Source organism: Alligator sinensis, unplaced genomic scaffold (assembly GCF_000455745.1).
Source record: "Alligator sinensis unplaced genomic scaffold, ASM45574v1 scaffold512_1, whole genome shotgun sequence".
Lineage (NCBI taxonomy): Eukaryota > Metazoa > Chordata > Crocodylia > Alligatoridae > Alligator > Alligator sinensis.
The window spans coordinates 2005968-2024049 of record NW_005842063.1 but is presented as its reverse complement, the minus strand read 5'-3'; the positions used below and the strand labels follow the sequence as shown (position 1 = coordinate 2024049).

Below are 18082 nucleotides of genomic sequence, written 5' to 3'. Positions count from 1 at the left end.
GGTGGGGGGGTGCCGGGGGGCCCCCAGCCACTCTCGGTCGGCTCCGGGGACAGGGCAATCCTGCAGTTCTGCGGGGTATATCAAGCACGCGTGTTATTTGGGCCACGCTGTTTTCAATCACTCGGCTCCCACCCTCCAAACCTATCCCACCGCTCTAGACCCAGCCCCTTGCTGCATTAGCTTGTGTGGCCGTGAGTTACACCCGCCTGTTGCATCTGGGCCACAGCACCCAGGCAGGAAGGTCAGTGCACTTCTGTTCTGCATGGGCAGGATCTGACCACAAAACTCCTCCTGTAGGAGATGGGCTTATGCATGTCTGGAGGCTGTGAGGCCAAGAGGTGGCCCAAAAACCACGACTCACAAAACCAGCCATTTCGAAGAGCAAGATCCACCCATGCAGCTAGGCACCAAGTACTTTAACAGTCCCTGGGAAGAGGGAGAGGCTTTTGGGGGTATGGCCTTCCAAGCAGAGAGGTTGAAACAATGAGGGTAGGAAGTGGGCCACAGTGAGCCAGACTGCTGACTTATCTCCATTGACTTCAGTGGAGTCTGAGGCAGGCTCCGGACTGATTTACACTGCTAAAGGCAAGAGAGTCTGTTCACAAGACCCCAGCCTTCCCCTAGGCACCGTAACAAGGAGGATCCTTAGGGGGCCAGCTGTGCGCAGTAGCAGCATCTGGACTATGACGGCACTGCCCGTTCCAACTGAAGATCCAGTGGTTTTTCCCAGGGGTGCAAAGATCACAAAATCTCAGGGGCCAGAGAAAGAAAGGAGGATTCAGCCTTCTCCAGGCCAAGGCAGGGTGGCTCTACCACCACCTGCCAAAGGCCAGAATCGTAGAGCAGTGGGGCTGGAAGGGATCCAGGGATCATGTCTAGTCCAACCCCTGCCTGAGGCAGGATCAGCCCTCTCCAAACCATCCCAGACAAATCCATCATCTAACTCCCTCACAAAACTACTGCCAACCCTGATGCAACACAAGGCATCGCACCCAAACCTGCCACAGGTAAGGCGGGGGGACCACAGCAGCCAACATCCCATTAATATACGGTCGAGAGATCCCAAGAGGCCATGCCCCTGCTACAGAGGAAGGCGAAAAAAACCCCACAGCCCATAGGCAGACAAGGTTCTTTGGGTAAATCTGATATCTTTTATTAGACCAACTCAAATGTTGGAAAAATTCTTCTTTGCAAGCTTTCGGGTATAAATACTCTTCGTCAGGCTGAGGAACCCACAGCACCTTGTCTGCCTATGTCCTTAGACCAACACGGCTACAACCTACACCCCCCCCAGTCTATATCCATCTGACCATGGGGTAAAAATCCTTCCTGATCCGCTGCCCGGCCCTGTCTTAATTAACCCCTGGGAGACAGCTTCCATCCAGGGGTTGCTGATCTCACTGTTACGACCTTCTCCCTGGTTATGGGAATTGCACATAAAGCCTGTCTCTGGGGACAGACAGAGGTATCAGTTCTGTGGACATCTAACGATACCTACATCAGCACTTACAATGAAACTGTTGCATTCTCTCGATTTGATCGTTCCACTGGGGTCCAAAGTTAAGAGTGACTGAGCTAATTGGTGTCACTATGAGACGCAACAGATCCGCACAGCCCAGGGTGCTCACAAGCAGCCGGGCCGAACTCTTTGCCCTCCCTCCAAACACCGGCAAAGTCCTGGCACAACCCACCTCGCAGCGGTAGCAGGCCTCGTGGAAGTTTCGCCCCAGGCACTCGATCTTGTAGACGTCTCTGCCCTCGTTCGGGATGATGGGCTCCTCGCAGGCACTGCATACGGAGGCATATTTCCTGGCGGGACAAACAACCAGTCTCTGAAGCCCTATCCATTAGCTGCCACAATCTGCAGTGCAATTTGAAATGAAAAAAAAGACTCTCCTCCCTCAGCTGTCCTGGGGATGGGCAGTGTAACTGGGCAAGATGACCCGTGATGTGGAGACAGTCCCAATTCTGCTCTGGTTTATGCTGGGTTTACACCAGCAAGACCCCACTGAGTCCTCACTTCCACCAGCGTGGGAGTAGACCCCGGCCACGCATTCATGTGACTAGAAATTAAATGCGAGTGAATGCCAAGACCCCGGAAGAAGAAGAGAAGCAAAGGCCTGGACATGCAGCATGTCTGCAAAGGTATAATTTATGGCGGGGTTATAAAATTGCAGCGGGACACAGAGCGGAGAGCTGCTCTCAGTCAGGGCTAGCAGAGTGTCTCACCACCAAGCGACAGGGGAGGAGGTAATGGCCTGCCTGCCTTGAGCAAACACCTACCCCGGATGGAACGGGACAGATGACAGCTATGCTGGGGTTACTTGAACCGCTGTGGTTTTTCACCTGATCTTTCCAGGTTAAGCGTCCACTGGATACAAGTCATTACACTGATCTAAGGGTTTACATCCTCTGCCCACTCTTCTTTTACACTGTTGTCAATGTGTTGCATGTCCAGACCAAAGGAAAAAGAGTCTTGCTCACCAGATGCAAGTGGAAGGGCTCCATCCCACCAACCACTCCTCCCAGGAGGAGTCCACTTGCACAGCCCACCACAGGGCTTTAATGAGAGCCCTGGACAGCCTGGGTTTGCTGGCCTGAGTACCTTGCTCTAGCAATGAAGGGCCTGCTCTTTCTACCCCTGGAATTAGTGGGAGCACGCCTGGATGCCAAGTTTGCAGAGGTCACAGACTCAATTCCTCCCTGCTGCACAGCTGGGCACCCAGCAACCCCTTGCAAAGCTGTTCTGAAACACCGCGGGTGGGAGCGATTCAGTGTCATTCACACCCTGGCTTCCCAGGGGTGAACGACTCCTCGCTTTGCATCTTGTGGAGAACCAAGCCCCGAGAGAGGAGGAGCAGGAAGAGGAAGCAGCCGCTGTTATAGGAGCTGGCGTCCGCTGGGAACACCGGGTACCTGTAGAAGTCATCGACGCAGTGCACCTGGTCCTGATCGTCCACTGCAAAGCTCTCATCCCCGATGCCCCGGCCACACACGACGCAGGTGAAGCACGCCGGGTGGTACCCGTTCCCCAGGGCTCGGACGATGTGCTTGAGGATCACAGCCTGGCACTTGGCACATTTCTCCAGGGTGTCCTGGGGCAAGGAGAAGAAGGGCAGAGACCACTCAGAGGTGCCTCCTACACCTGTCGTTGTCCTGACTTCAGAGCCTACTGCTTTGGTACAAGTAATACCCATAGATGCATCGCAATTATGGGACACAATGTCCACCTGTCCTGCAGCAACAATCCTTTGCCTCTTGGCAGTGCTTTGTCTCTGGGTTCTTTCCAGCCTGTTCTAAAGCATCCATGATCTACATAAGCATCACCCCATTTCACAGGTGGGAAAGGCAAGGCACGGATCGGGTATGGTTCAGCCAACCAACCAGGGTCTCTCTCACGGTCAGGCCCTCAGCTCCTGGTTTTCAGAGAGCAACATGAGATGGGCAGTGCTCAGCTCCTCCCAACACCACTCTCAAGGGGCCTCGGACAGAGCAACCAGATGTGGAGGCAGAGGCTTTGTCTGGAAATCTGGGCCTAAGCAATTTGGCACAGATCGCCTGGTTGGAGTCAGGGAGGGAACGCAGCAAGCTGGAGCACCTCGCCCCCCGTGCTCACCACCTGGCCTGGTTGTGCTAGGGGCTGAGCACCCCTGCAGTCATTGGGGGCCCGTGCACGATCAGGCTGTTGTTCTGTCTGGGCTTACATCAAATCCAGCGTATCTGGTCATCACAAAGACGAGTCTCCCCATGGGGTCTCCCTGCACTCAGCCCCCCCAGGATTCACCTCTTGCCAAGCTGCGGAAGTCCCCAGTTCCCCTCCTACTCCAGAGCCAGAGCCTACACCTGGGGACACAATGGCCTGGTCCTTCCCACGGCCCCGCGCCCAGACCGCTTACCTGGTAGCAGGAGTCGCACATTGGGCGGCCGTCTCTCTGGTAGTAGCGCTGGCCCGCCAGCCGGCAGTGGCAGACGCGGCAGGTGAAGCAGTCCGCATGGTACTGCTTCCGCATGGCCTCGATGGCCGGCGCCCGGGTGGATATGGCTTTGTGGCAAAAGGCGCAGACGTCTGCAAGGAAGGAGGACATCACGGCACTGGGACTGGTGGCTCCTCCCAGGCAAAGCCGCCAGCACCTGAGGTCCCTGTGTCAGCACCAGGGGAGAAAACCAAGCCTCGGGGCCCCGGTACATCCCACGGTGGGTGGGAGAGTCACCGATGAATTTTCCATTGTCTTCAATCCCCTCCAGCAAGCAACTTGCATCTTCCCCTTCCCTTACGAGGCTCCTGACACTCCCTTCCCCCTTCACAAGGCTCGTGATACCCCTCGGCAGCCCCAGTGCCCTGGCCAACCCCAGCCCATCCTGTGCCAGGCATCGGGCTGCTGCCACGCATGAAGATGTGTCCTGTATCAGGGCAGCGCTCTGAGGCCAGGGCCTGGGCCCCATAGGAAAGGGCAGGCCATGCTCTGGAAAACGTTGTGCCAGTGGGGAGGCACTCAGGACCCTATCACCTGCTGACAGTGAGCCCCAGCCCTGTGCCTCAGTTTACCCACCTGGGGACAACACTGCCCATTTTGTCTGCACAGCACATTGGGAGCTGGAGATGCAAAGTGCCATCACAGCACCCAGCGCAGTGACATGGGCTCGCTGCAATCAGCCTTTCCGCACCCGTCCTGCTCCTCATTGTTACCTCTGGAGACGTCTCTGTCCAGGTGCCCGTTCACACCCTCCTTTGGTTCCTGCTGCTCCCGGGCTTGCGCCAGGCTGCTCGGCTGGCTGTGGTGCTGCCTCTGCTCTGCTGGGAACACGGTTGAGGCCTGCTAAGCAGAAAGAGGCCTGGTGAGCAGGGGCCCCGGGTGTCTCACCGGTCCAGGCTGAGCACGGGGGGATGGCAAGAGCTTCGCTGTGCCTTGGTGACAAACTGCTGGCAAAGAGCAGGAGCACCTTGGGGACAGGCGGCATTTGAATCACATCAGCTCTGCACGCTGCTGCAGAGACAAGGCAGTCAGTCCCTGGGCCGTGGGGGAGAGCTTGCAAATCCAGTCGTTCCTGGAGAACAGCGACACACGCTGTGCTAGCGTAGAGCAGCCATCACGCCAGGAGCTGTATGCACACAGTCCCTGTCGTGCGACCCTGCGAGCTGACACACAACAGCTGGGACAAAAGCAGGATCATTGGCCCCATTATACAGACGGGCAAACTGAAGCATCAAGGGACAAGCGACTTGCTTAAAGTCACACACGGATTCCAGGAACAAGTCTGTGTCAGAGCGGGGAACCAACACGAAGCATGTCCCAAGGACTAGGGTGCTGCTCTACAGGCTTCAGGGTTAAAAACACCTAGGAAAATTGGGCCGTGAAACCTCCCCAGTGGGGCCTGAGCAACCAACCCGTACCTGCAGAGGCCTGGGGGAGGCCATGTCCAGCTTCTGCAGGTCGGGGATGAGGGTCTCTGCCGGCCGGGCGTGCGGCGCGTCTGCGAGAAGGCACGGCGGAGGAGGAGGCGGCGGGGGGAGGTTCGGGGCAGAGCCCGTGGGGACATCAGCCGGGCGAGGAAAGGAGGAAAAGCCTGAAACACACAAGGAATGGCTCTGGACTCTGAGGGGCTGGGGGCCCTGCCATCCAGGGCAAGTGCTTCCAGATCTGGTGGCTCCACGTGGGCGCCTTGTGGTCCAGGCTGAGAAAACCTCCCTCCCCAGAGAGGTGCAAGCTGGTGGATGTAGGGAGACACCCCACGCTACGAGTCCTCCAGGGAGGGACTGCTGGGCAGGTTCCTGCCTGTGCTTTGTAGCAGCGGTGTCATCTGAGCCTGGGGTTTCATTTGTGGACATGTGTCAAACTGGGGACACACGTGTGTGCAGAGGCAGGCAGGATGCACATGTTCCCATTGCACCTGCAAAGAAAGCTGCCTGCACGATAGCCCCATCGAGAAGCTGGCTTTGGTATCCCTGGGTACAGAGTGGGGACCTGAAGCCAGACAGGCTAAGTGACATGCTCCAGGCCATGCAGGGAGTCTGTGACAGAGCCAGGACCTGAACCCAGGGGAGACAGGAAGGGAACGAAGCCGAAGCGGCTGGTCCCGTGTTGGGCCTTGTGGCAGTCTGGCCCTACTCCTGTTCTCGCTGAGCCATGGTTTGGACTTTGACAGTGCACCCCCACAGTCGTGCTGGCCGAGGTAGTGCGCTTGGGGGGTAAAACGCCCTGAAGGCAGCAGCCACATGTCTCTGGTGGCTGTTTAGGGGGAGGCTGTGCAGGGGGACAGAGGAATCGACCTGCACATCTACTTGCTAGCAAGTGGCCAAATCCATCTGCTCAGCCCTGTGTTTGCTCTGCAGCCCACACCCCACCCAGCCTGCTCCGGGAAGGATACGACCAGCCCAGAAGGCAAACTACCTTCGCCATGGAGGTAGTGGGAGCGTGGTAGCAGGGCCAACAGACCCGACAACCAAGTGGCGATGGGCAGCAGCTGGCACATGGAGAAGGCTGGGATGCCTCCACGTCACGCCAGCAGCTGGGGAGCTGGAAGATGAGGACTACGGGATCCTTCGGCCGTGCTTGAGATCCCCTCCAGCAAAGCAGGGCTCCTCTTCCCACTGGAAGCACCTAACCCGCTATCTGCCTGGCACCAGGGGAAAGCAGGGGGTGGCTCCACCTTGCAGCTGGCTACTTTAGGGCCGGAGCCTGGCCTGGGCGGGGAGGGCTGCAAGTACAGGTGGTGATGTGCTGAGAGGCTGCACTGAGGGCACCTGTGCCAGGGTGGCCCGGAGGGACCAGCAACGCAAGCGCGGTGCCCACAGCCTGCCTCAGAGGCAGGGGAGCGCCCCAGGCTCCATGCTGCAAGAGGAGCAGCACAGAGACGAGCAGGGAAGGAGCAGAAAGCAAGACCCAGCCTGAACAAGCAGCTGGGAGCTGTGCCCTGAGGAAAGCGCAGGGAGAGCTGCTGAAGTCCAGGGCCTCCAGCCTTCAAACATCCTCTGCAAACAATTTGTGGCTCCAGCACCACACCCTCCTCCCCAGGGGAGCAACCTGTGACACCCCCTATTGTCGGCCCGGGTCCAAAAAGAAGGATGCGAGCCCCCCGCACTGCACGTTGTCCCTTACATTCGCCTTACCTCCATTGGACGAGCCCCCCCGGCCAGGAGACGGCCCGGCGTGTCCCAGGGTCCTCCCATTCTGCTTGCCAGCAGGGCAGCTGGTGGGCAACTTCTTTGGGGGCGACGCTTGGAGCGGCTGAGTCCCCGCAGGTTTTGCAGCCTCCCTGAGAGGCTCCGAGCTGGGCTGACAAACCTCCGGCCTAATGCCTCCCTTGATGGCCGCATCCCGCTTTGGCGGGGCCAGGGTGATGTATACGGACGAGGCAATCCTTTTCTCCACCTTCCCGGACAGCATCTTCCACGGGGGGCTCTGGAAGGGACAGGGGCAATGAGAAGGAAGCCAGGAGCTGCGCTCTTCCTCCCGACGGGGCTCCCGCCGCCTCCGTCCCCCTGGCCGTGACCCCGCAACGCCTCTCCCGGTCAAGATCCTCCCAGTCTGAGGCTCTCCCGTTTCCCACACCCTGGGCGCGTAGGCAGCGGCGGAGGTGAGCTGGCTTTTGGGGCCGTGCCCAGCTGCTCCCAATGAGCTAGAGCTATTTCCCCTTTGGCTCCTATGCACTCAGCACTATCGGCCCGCACACGCCCTGGCGTTCAAAGTCTGCCTTCCTGGAAAGGAAGGAGAAAGAAACCAGCCCATCGCACCCAACAGGAGCCCAGAAATCAGCTCGTTGCTCTGCGGAGCCAGGTGAGCTGCAAGAACAGCGTTGCCAACACGAAGCTGTTCCTGACGCCGCAAGGACCCTGTCCTGATCTCCCTCATCTCCATGCCCGGTTCATTACTAGGAGGAAGGAACTGGATCAGGAGCAAAAGCCCTGGGAAGCTGCAGAGCTGGTTTCTACGCCGTGCTGCTGCCACTTTGCTCGCTCTGTGCCTCTGTTTGCCCATGCATAGGGCAGAGAGGATGAGCCTGGCCCATTTCAGAGGGGCTGTCACCTTGGAGCTACAAAAAGGGAGGCAGCAGAGGCACAGAGCGGACAAGGATGGTGCACAGCTATTTCTACAGCACCAAAGCTCAAAGGCTTTCACTTGCCTCGTAGGCTACACATGCACCAGGGCATCCTGCCAGCCTGTGGGAACGGGACAGCTCGAGGCTCTCGTACTGCGCTCCAGCGCTCCCAACGGCTCAGCCACGGCTTCCGCCCTGGCTGGCCTCTGTCACAGATGTGAGATGGGATTACCATCAACTGAGACTGGGATCACATGCAGAGGGTCCAAATCAGACAGCTCCCTGTGAACCATACAGCCCACAAAGCAAGGGCTTGACTCCCAGCCCCTTCTGCATCGACCCCAGTGGCTCCACTCAGACCCTCATTGCAGCTCTGATCCCTACCAGAGACTCTCTCATGAAGCACAGGCCCCAGGGCAGAGGTATGGCAAAGTGGGCAGCCTAGCCCTGGCATTTCTTGCCACTTAAGTGCTTTATTCTTTCCACATGGATGTCTGTGAAGAATCAAGCAGGGTGTGTATCCAGCATGGTGCAGCCATGGATCCCCAAGCCCTTTACACAAGAAGCCAGGAGCATCATCTGAGGGGGAAACTAAGGCACAGGGAGGGTCAGCGGCAGGAATAGTGCCCGCATCACTGAACCACGCTGTCTTCCCCAAAAAGCACACTGGTTCTTTGCCGCTCTCGGAAGGATGTTACTGGCTCCCACCAGTGCAAGGGGTGTGCTAAAAAGGAGGCTGCCGGCATGGACAGGTGCTCCCTCCCTGCCTGTCAGGGCATCATAGTACCAATCTCACCACCCCAGTGGGTACCAGGACAGCAGATGTCTCGTCAGTGAGGCTGGTCCCATATGACTATAGTAGACCATGGGCCTGAGCTCCCCCCTTCTCCCTGCAAGGGCAATGGGGGAAGCTCACTACAACACCAGGGATTTAACTACTGCCATTCATAAAAGCTACTTGGCTAAATTCCACCTCTCTCCCCCCGGCTGCTTTCTATGCTGGAAAGGACCCCCAGGCACTAACGAGCTCTTCCACCTCCTCCGGGAAAACTGAAATCAGCCAAACAACGTGTGCGCGAGGAGAGCGCGCAGCAGGTCGGGAAGGCCTGTGCTCGGGCAGATCCATGTCTCGGTCAAATGAATTCAGCGCGCGGATATGGAAACAGCGCACAGAAAGGAAGGGGGGAGATGCAATCAGATCACAGCAATCCTAGAGAGGTTGGGCTGGAAGGGATCTCTAGGGGTCCCTCTGGGCCAACCCCTGTCCTGCCCCCAGCGAGGGGGCAAAAAGCTGCCTCTGTCCATGGGCCGCATGGCACAGGTGGGCAATTCTTATGGACACATCTCTTGGTAGCTCCAAGTGATCAGGAAAAAGAAGACGTTTGGCCAATTTGTGTCGTCTGCATGGAGGAAAAGCCACAGGAAATCTGAGCTGAGGCACGTCAATCCCAAATGACCCCGGGTGCAGACAGACACGGCAATTACGCAGACATAGAAGGCAACAGGATTTATCCCTCGCGAACGTATGACCCCTGATGTGCTCTAATGCATCCGCCCCAGCCCGCAGCCAGCAGAAGCGAGCCTGGAGTGGGATCCTGTACAACGAAGCAGCTGCCGAGTTATCCTGCCTGACTCGGAGCGGAGCAGATGCCCAGAGCAGTTGCAACACATCAGCCTGATGACCAGCGAGTCCGGCCCCCTTTTCTAAATAACCAGAATGGTTTCATCTCTCCACGCCCTTCGTTTCGTTATTTCCTTCCGTTTTACTGCCAAGGCAGATAACACCCCGATTTGAAACAAAACATTTCATCCAGCCCGAAGACCACGCTGTCTTCCCATGCTCTGCGGCTGCCAGAGAACCAGTCTTGGCTGCAGCCAAGCAGCTGCTGACGGTGCACAAACGCGCTGAAGCTGGTTACAACATGGGAAGTCCTTGGCACCCTTTCCAGTAATTTTCCAAAGCCCATGGGAGGCCCCAAAAGCTGAGTGCTGTAACCTGGGATGCAGTGGGGTCCTTTGCTTCTCCATAGCACCATCCCCCCCACACTGTCAAACATGATCTACGGCAGGGCACGAAGCATCGCTCTGCATCAGGTCAACCCCCCAGGACCAGACCTCCACTCTCTTCCCAGCTCTGAACTCCCCTTGGGCAAGATCCCTCTATGCTCTGTGCCTCAGTTTCCCCAGATGCAAAATGCAAGAACGAGACAGACCCAACTCAACGAGAGGGGCTGGTCAGACCAAACTCATCAGTGTTTTGTGTGCACGGTGCTGAGAGACGCTCAGTGAAAGGTCCTGGAGGAAAGGCAGAGTTAGCTGATGCTTGGGCCCTGTCGCCTTTTGCATGGCATTATTTACGTGGAAAAATCAAGGAGTTTCAGTGACGCCCCCACAGGTCAGGGGAACTCCTGGGCAGCTGGCTAAGCGGCTTGTCCCTGATGTAGTGGCAAAAAGCAGCCAAAATTTCAAAACACAGCACAACCCTTCACCAGAGCCACCGAGCTGCAAGTTCTGCAGGAATCAGAAACAGTTTAGACTACTTACCAGGGTTTCCCCCTCCCTAAACTGGCCCGCAAGCCGTTGTCTCCCAAAGTGGACGACGTCTCAGCGCGCGCCTCTGGCAGCGACGTCTGTAGCAGCTGTGATCGCTTAGAGAAGAACCTGGTGGCAGAAAAGCACGTCCGGTTACAATCAGCGCCGAGCAGCATCGTGACCTGAGATTGATGTCCCTAACAACCTCCTTGCAAGAGATGGGCCCAGACTCACGGAGAGGGTCGTCTTCTAGGATCTTAATTTGAAATTAGGAAAGATGCAAAAGGTAAAAAAAAACAAAACAAAGAACCCCCAAAAACCATTAACATAGTCTGATGACATCATCTGCCATAAACCATTAGCAGCTGGGGAAAAAAATCAGAATTAAAGGAACAGTTTGGTGCTTTTGGCCCCAAACTTCAGCTCTGTAGGGAGAGTTGTAACAACCTAGGACTTTTTGTATTTCATTAAAACAGGGGAACTGGATGGAGCTCAAATGTGACCCACAAATGGGGTTTTACTGCACATCTTTTTCTCTTTATGGAAAAAAAAGGCAATATAAACCTGAAAACATTGGGATTCTGGAGAGCGGCCCAACATCTCCAATCCTAGGAGCACTCACACATTCGGCTGAGAGCTGGCAGTCCTAAGTGTTTAACTTAGACTTGCTTTCTCCAAAACGTGACTTGACGGTTTCAATTAAAAAGGTGTGAACAAGAGAGAGAAAGTTTGAAAGGCTCCAATTAAAATCTCCCTCTCCTCTCAATTGCTCAACTTCCACTTTCTTGGCTGTTGCACTCTCATCATTTCACCCGCCTTTCGGCATCATAAATACTTCTGGACCAACAGGAGGAGAATTTCTATGGGTAGAAAGCATCTGGGGAAGTGGAGGCAGGCAAACAGACTTGAAACTCTTTCCAACACTATTTATACATGATAAGGAAGCAGACAACGGGCCAAAGCCCACAGATATTCTTCCCTGTGTAGGTCACATCTGGGTGTAGTTTCCCCATCAGAGCCAGGGCCTAAAACACAACTCCCGGGAGAGCAAAGAACTTTTTTCCGACTACTCAGTCGGTCTAATAAAAGATATCGCATCGACCCAAAGCATCTTGTCTGCCGATGTCCTTAGACCAGCGCGGCTACAACCAGCAACCCAGCAACTCCCAGGAGAGAGCAAGGAAGCGCCGCAGCGAGAGACGGGAAAATGCCCAGCCTGCAAAGCACAGCAAAGTGCGGAGAAGTCAACCAGAGGCCTGGACAGCTGAAAGTCAGCGGGAGTCTTCTCATCCTTCAGCCTGAGCTAAAAGGGTGGGAAGCTCAGGGCAGAAAAGTGTGTGAGTGTGAGTGGGCTGGAAGGGGGCACTGCTTCTCCTTCTACCTGTCTGATATCGCAAAGCCATTTCTGTTGCAAGCTGAGGAGTGTTTTTCTCAGCCAGGGTCCTTTAAAGCAGACCCTCCCCGTCTCCCGGCACACGTGCTCCAGCAAGCCAAGGGAGCCCCCAAGCAGGGGGTGACTTTCCAAACCATCTGCGCTGCAGAGCCGCAGCGTGCAAACCCGCGTCGCTCGAAGACCCGGCGGGAGCCCTCGCTCCTCGCCGAGATCCTGCGATAGGCTGAACCGAGCCCTTTGTCCCTCCGTGCTGATGTTTTAATATTGTTGCTTGGATTTCATTTCCTGGATCGCCACTCCAGGGGGGAGGGGGATCCCGCTATACCTGTGAGCCCCGGGCAGCCCTCTGTGATGGGGACCCAGTGGTACTAGGCTGACTCCAGCGAGTAGCATAATGAGAGGCGGGGATCTCAGGATTGGGGGCACGGAGGAAATGAAGTCCTGAGTCTGAGCAATATTACACACCCGAGTAACCCAGGTGAATGCAAACATACCATCTGCTTAGGAGCCTCTCCGCTCAAGGTCAACATAGGTAAATAAAATTAAACTAGCACCCACAACCAGGGTAGATGCACTTCGGCACCTCTCAGTGGAGACGCTCCAGTCCTTCACAAGCAGCAGTTAATTAGGCCTCCCAACAAAGCTAGGCAGTAGCCATCATCTTTTGCAAGTGGGGAAACCGAGGCACAGAAGCAGCCATTTGCCAAAGGTCACCGTGGCAGCCATCAGCAGGGCTGGCGTCAAACCCAGGAAGCTTAATTTGAAGCCCTTCTGGCTCCAAGCACCAGGACACCACAACCCCCTGGGTAAAGATGCCCATAGCATGGTTTGTGCGGCTGCTAACGTGCTTTGGGGCTGGCAGGGAAAGCACCGGACCCACAGAGATGAGGAGAGCAGAGGACACTCTTGCTACCAGCACACACTGCCCCGTAACAGGAGAGAGGATCCAGAGGTGCTCTGCCTCTGCAAAGGACCCCCCACCCCTTACGGCATGGCAAGCCCAGCGTAAGCCTGCCTGTGACCCGCGACTGGTAACGGTCACCCCCTCCGTCACACGTGGGGACACGGATGCACGACACAAGAACGCCACTGGCTCGCATCTGTGCAGGGATTCGGTGTGGACAAACCCAGCAAACCCGCGCAGGCCTTTGCCAACCGCCCCTGGGATGTTCCAGGCTGCAAAATTCTTCTTCTGGTGTCGAGAACGTGGTAGAAACCTCCCTCCTGTTGCTAAAGTAGGAAAAGGGAAGGAGCGAGGCCTGGGCAGCCTTCCAGCCGCTGTCCTGCAGGCCCCCGCTGGGCTAGGGATCGGGGTTCATGCAAGCTGCTTGCTCTCCGACTCTGCGGCGTGGGGGGTCCTGGTTAGACCTGCAGCCTGGCTCTGGCTCCTTCCCTGCAATCGGAGGCTGGCAGCGATCCTGGTCACCGGGTCAGGGGGTTCATGGTTCCCATGTGCAGAGCCAGCTCCTGCACCTTGGCTTCCTGCCGCTTCCCCTGCTCTCCTGGCTCCGTGGTACCATCCGGCCTCTCCTGCACCGTGCCCACATCCCAGTACTGCACATGAGGTCTCAGCGACCACCTCTACAGCCTCATCCCAGAGGTGCTGAGCCCGAGCGAGGTGCAAGCGTTCACCCCCTCGACAAGACAGAGCTCCCACCTCGATCCAGGGGAGCCGGGCACCTAAGCACCGCGGAGAATCTGGGCCAGGGCTCCACGTCTGATCCGTGCTACAGGCTCTTTGTGCTGCTTGACAGGGAACTGGAGAGCAGAAGAAATCCTGCCCCCAGCTAAGCGGGCTTTCATGTAACGAAAACCAGACCCCGAGCCCGTGGGGAGCAGGACGCAGCCCCAGCGTGTGGGAAGTGGGAAGGTAAACCCAGCACGCACATTCTGCGCATACTTTGTGCGTGACATAATGATTCAGAGATTTTTTTTAAAGCCGAATTCTCCCTCTTCCTTGGCTCAGAGCGCATCTGTTAAATGCCACGGAGCAAACAGGCAGCCCGGCCCCCGGCTCCCTGCACCCAACGTCTCCCGGCCTGCCACCCAAGGTGTGGGAAGGGAGGTCAGGAATGGACGGCTGCCATTCACCAGCCGCAGGCATGTCTCCAGGGGGGAAATCGTGAAGTCAAATTTCTTACAAAGGATACGCACGCGTTTGCTTCAACACAGGGGAAGCGACTGAGAGCCCGACCTCTCCATGTGGCGGCTGGAGACTTTGATCCCAGAGGTGGGCACATCCCAGCTTTTCCTCGGAGTCAGCTGCTGAGTGGGCGAAATGGCACAGAGAGGCCTGGGGACGTGTCTCGTCTTGCGGCTTCCTTCCCCTCCTCTGCCAGCCTCCTCCAGCTGACGCATGTGAGCACCACCGAGGAGCCGGGACCTCCGAGCCCCGTTCTGTCTCCGCAGCTTTGGGCAAGTCCCGTGGGCAAGATGGGACGAAGCGGCTGTGATCCTGGGGGCTCAATTTGAGACCTCTCGGGCGCTGCTTTCCAGAGGGCTGTGTGGTTACTCAAAGGGTAGGGGGTGCTCTGCACCCAGAGACATCAGCCCTGCAAGGTGTACCCTGGCTCGAGGGCTCGGTTTGGAAGCTGGGCTCCAGCCTTCCTCGCTCAGCTCAGCCACTTCCATGGAAACCTTCGGGCATGCGGAGCAGAACTGAACTGAGAACAGCTGAGCGGGTTCACCCGGTGCTTGGACCGGCCCCTGGCACAGACCCTCTAGGGTCTGTGAAGACAGCATCAGCATCTCCCGAGCTCTGGCATCGCTGTGTCTTTGCAGACCAGTGATCCTCGAAGGGTGCCATGAGGTGTGAGGACACGAGCAGATCTACTAAGCAGAGGTTCAGGCTTGTCCCTGCCTGGGCAATCTCCCACCTCCCCGACCCAGCACCTCTGCAGGAAAGTGAGCACTGAAATATATAAATAAGTGTTTGAATTTGGGGCTCTCAAAGGTGGAGACCCACTGCTGTGGACCCTGGGAATCCCGCAGGCCAGGGCAGAAGGTAGGAAGGGAGGCAAGGCTCAGGCAGCTCCTGCGGGTATAATCCTGCCTTGCACAGGGCCGCCCCCGGGAAGCGACGGGAGCTGCGGATGCATCCTAGGCCCAAACCCGCCGTGAGCTGCTCTCCGTAATCACTTCATGGCTGCAGGGGGGTGCAGCCTGGCCCCGTTGCAGGGAGAGCCGTGTCCTCCAGCCCGGCTGAGGGTAGAAGCCCAGCAAGGCTGGGGGAGACCACGACCCAGGGCAGCGATTCCCAGCCAGGGGAAGGAAGCGCTGTTTGTTCAGACCCAGACGGCCGTGTGTGGACAAGCCTGGCTTCACAATGGGAAAACAAACAGGGCCCTTCACATCCCAGAGCTCCACATTCATCTGTCAGCTCCTCTGTCTGCCAAGCCCAGCCACCTGGCCTCTCTCCTTCCCCTGGGGCAGGGCAGGGAGGGGGAGGCCGAACGCTTTGAGCTCAGCAGTTAAGGGCTGGGAAAGGGTTAATGGGGGTCTCTAATAACAGTAATCGAGCCCCCAGGCTCTTCCCTCCAAGCACATGAGGCCCAAGCAATGCACTGCTTCACCCCCATGTTGCCCCCTCTCTTGTCCCCACCATGGAGAGGCTAAGGGACTTGCCCAAGGCCGTGCCTCCCTCTGCTACCTCCAGCCACAAGCGCAGGCTGGCTCGCCTCCAGAGGTGGAATCAGGACTCCAGCCCTTCCCCCCAGCTGGGGTCCGGCCTGCAGGAGGGGGGTCTGGCATGGGATGCAGGGCCTGCCTGGGGCCCACTGCTGATCGTTGGCGCCACAGGGACCCGGCGTTAGCTTCAGGGCTAAGGTCAGTCTCTGGGTACTGGAGAGCAGGACGGGGGGAGGTAGCGGAGGCATGGGAAACCATTTCCACATGTGCTGCTGCGGGAGCTCTCGCAGGATCCTGGGTTAGATCAGCCTTGAGCCTGACTGGTTTTCATTCACTGTTTTTAGGTCCTTTAATCACACTCAGGCCCACGCCACCCTTTAACCTCAGGAACAATGGCCAGGCCCATGCCACCCTCCGCCTGGCTGCTGGGGTCCAGCCGCTGCCGACCGTGCGCCAGACGTGGCTGCTCACAAAGCGTGACTAACACCTCCTCCGAGACACAGGCTTTCCTCTGCACTTCCCGGCAAGGTCAGACACGATATAGCTCCGAATCATCAGGATGACGAAGTCCACCTGGTGAGCAAGCCTGGCTGCTTAACCCTTGCTGATCCGGGACCCATCCTTGAGAGGGACAGAGCTTCTTGGGCACAGAGCTTGCTGGAATGGCAGAACTGGGGATTTCTGAGCAAGGGACTTTGCTGCTGCTGGTCCTTTCTCCAGTGCCCAGGGAAACGGGACTTTGCAGGCCTGCCAGACGGTCTGGATACGCTCGGTCCCGCCTCAGTACAGGGGGCTGGACTAGATCAGGGCTGTCCAACTGGATGCCACTGCCTGTGACGGGAGCGCCAGGCTTGCATTGGCTGCGTGTGCCATATCAAACTGGTGGCTGCAACTGGTGGCCACATGCAGCCTGTGCAGGGTTAACTTGCCTCTGGGTTTGCTGCTCCCTGCACTGCCCTCCTGGTGCTGCTGCCAGGGTCTCCAGGCCCCCCTTCCGCCCTGCTCACGGGCAGGATAGCAGGACGCTGTGCATGGGGCTAAGGGAGCGGTCTCATGATCTGGGCCACACAAAATCTAAAGGTCCTTTCCAGCCCGTCTTTTCCACGACCCTAAGAGACACAAACCATCCTCCCGCTGGGACAAAACCCTGCATGGATGCAAGCCTGGTGCTCCCGTCACGGGCAGTGGCACCTTTCTCCTAGCACAATGCTGTTCTGCACCCGGTCGTTTCCGGCGCCCGGGGCTTTCCCCAGGCTTTTCTGCCTTGATTTGCAAGGATAAAAACTTTGCCCGAACATGCTCAGCCACTTTGGCAATGCTGGGACAGTTACGTGCCGCTCTAGCAAGATGGGTGTCCTAATCCCCACAGGCATCTCCACAAAATACCTGTGCAATGAATGGCTCTGCCTCCCAGGGCAGGAGATGCAGTGTGGCCCACTGCGGGGCATGGGCGGGGGCTGCTGTCTGCTCCCGATCCTGAATGCTCAGACCAGCTATGGAGCTACACCAAGTCTGACTAGCCAGCATCAGGTCCTGGCAGTCCTCCCAGGAGCTGGAGACTGCCTGCTGGGACCCCGATTCCTCCCCCCCTCCAAGAGTCCTACCTCCCCTATGACCCCCACACAACACCCCCCTTGATGACAGCCATGTCACACACCCAGGGGAGCAGCTGGCCAGGCCCACGGGCACTGCAGAGACCCGGGTTCAATTCCCTGCTCTGCCATGGGTGTCCCGCGGCCCCTGGGGCATGTCACTTAGTCTCTCCAGGCCTCAGCTGGTGCAATGGAAATGAGAGCAGCACCCCATCTTGCAGAGGATGTTAAAGACAATGGAAATCCTCCAGTGCTGTGGTCACAGGGGCCAGCTAACCTCTATCTCGGATAAGGTTTAGTGGCCCGGCAGCCACACCCTGCCACTCCTGCTCCAGCTGCAGCGCTGCCAGAAGACGCACGGGCTTGGGGGAGGCCTTCAGCTGCCCTCAGAGCCCGGCCAGCAACTGGCCTGTCACCCCCAAGCGCTTTACAGAGCCTGCTGGCTTGCCCGGGGGTGGGGCAGGGAGGCATTAGCCCCATTTTACAGACAGGGGAGTCATTTCAAGCTCCCGATGAAATGCAATTAGGTGCACGGGGAGGAATCGGGGCTTCTCCCCCATGGCAAATGCACTGAAAACAACCGATACCCCAGGGACCAAGCGGCCAGGCTGGCTGGGCCCGGGAGCACGGTGCGGGGGCTAATGCAAACCATGTGCTGGCTGCGCTCCTCTTTGTGCCCGGCCGCAGAGCTCGCACCGTCACCCCCTCCTTGCCCGCTCGGCGGGGTGAAGGCTGGTGGACCCCAGGGGAGGGCAGGGGGGTGCCGGGGCACCTCGTCCTGGTGGCGACGGCTTGGGGGGGACGGGGTCTCAGCCCTGCAGCGGGCGGAGGGAGGGGGTCCAGTTGAGGAAGGAGGCAGCGTGTCTTTCATTCGGAAGAAAGCCGGGCTTGCATCACCCCA

At 57.8% G+C, this 18082-nt stretch overlaps 1 protein-coding gene across 1 annotated transcript in view; it reads right to left on the bottom strand.

Moving 5' to 3' along the window:
- FBLIM1 (filamin binding LIM protein 1) overlaps nucleotides 1–14472 on the bottom strand; it is a 16755-nt gene extending 2283 nt beyond the window's left edge. Inside the window, exons 1-9 of the mRNA XM_025203701.1 lie at nucleotides 13620–14472; nucleotides 10582–10698; nucleotides 7109–7400; nucleotides 5393–5565; nucleotides 4688–4817; nucleotides 3897–4066; nucleotides 2917–3095; nucleotides 1692–1809; nucleotides 22–68 (exon numbers count right to left, since the gene is read on the bottom strand). Of these exons, the coding sequence (XP_025059486.1) occupies nucleotides 22–68; nucleotides 1692–1809; nucleotides 2917–3095; nucleotides 3897–4066; nucleotides 4688–4817; nucleotides 5393–5565; nucleotides 7109–7385 (1094 nt within the window). The 5' untranslated portion in view covers nucleotides 7386–7400; nucleotides 10582–10698; nucleotides 13620–14472. The remainder of the gene's footprint in view (nucleotides 1–21; nucleotides 69–1691; nucleotides 1810–2916; nucleotides 3096–3896; nucleotides 4067–4687; nucleotides 4818–5392; nucleotides 5566–7108; nucleotides 7401–10581; nucleotides 10699–13619) is intronic.
- Nucleotides 14473–18082: the final 3610 nt, after the last annotated feature.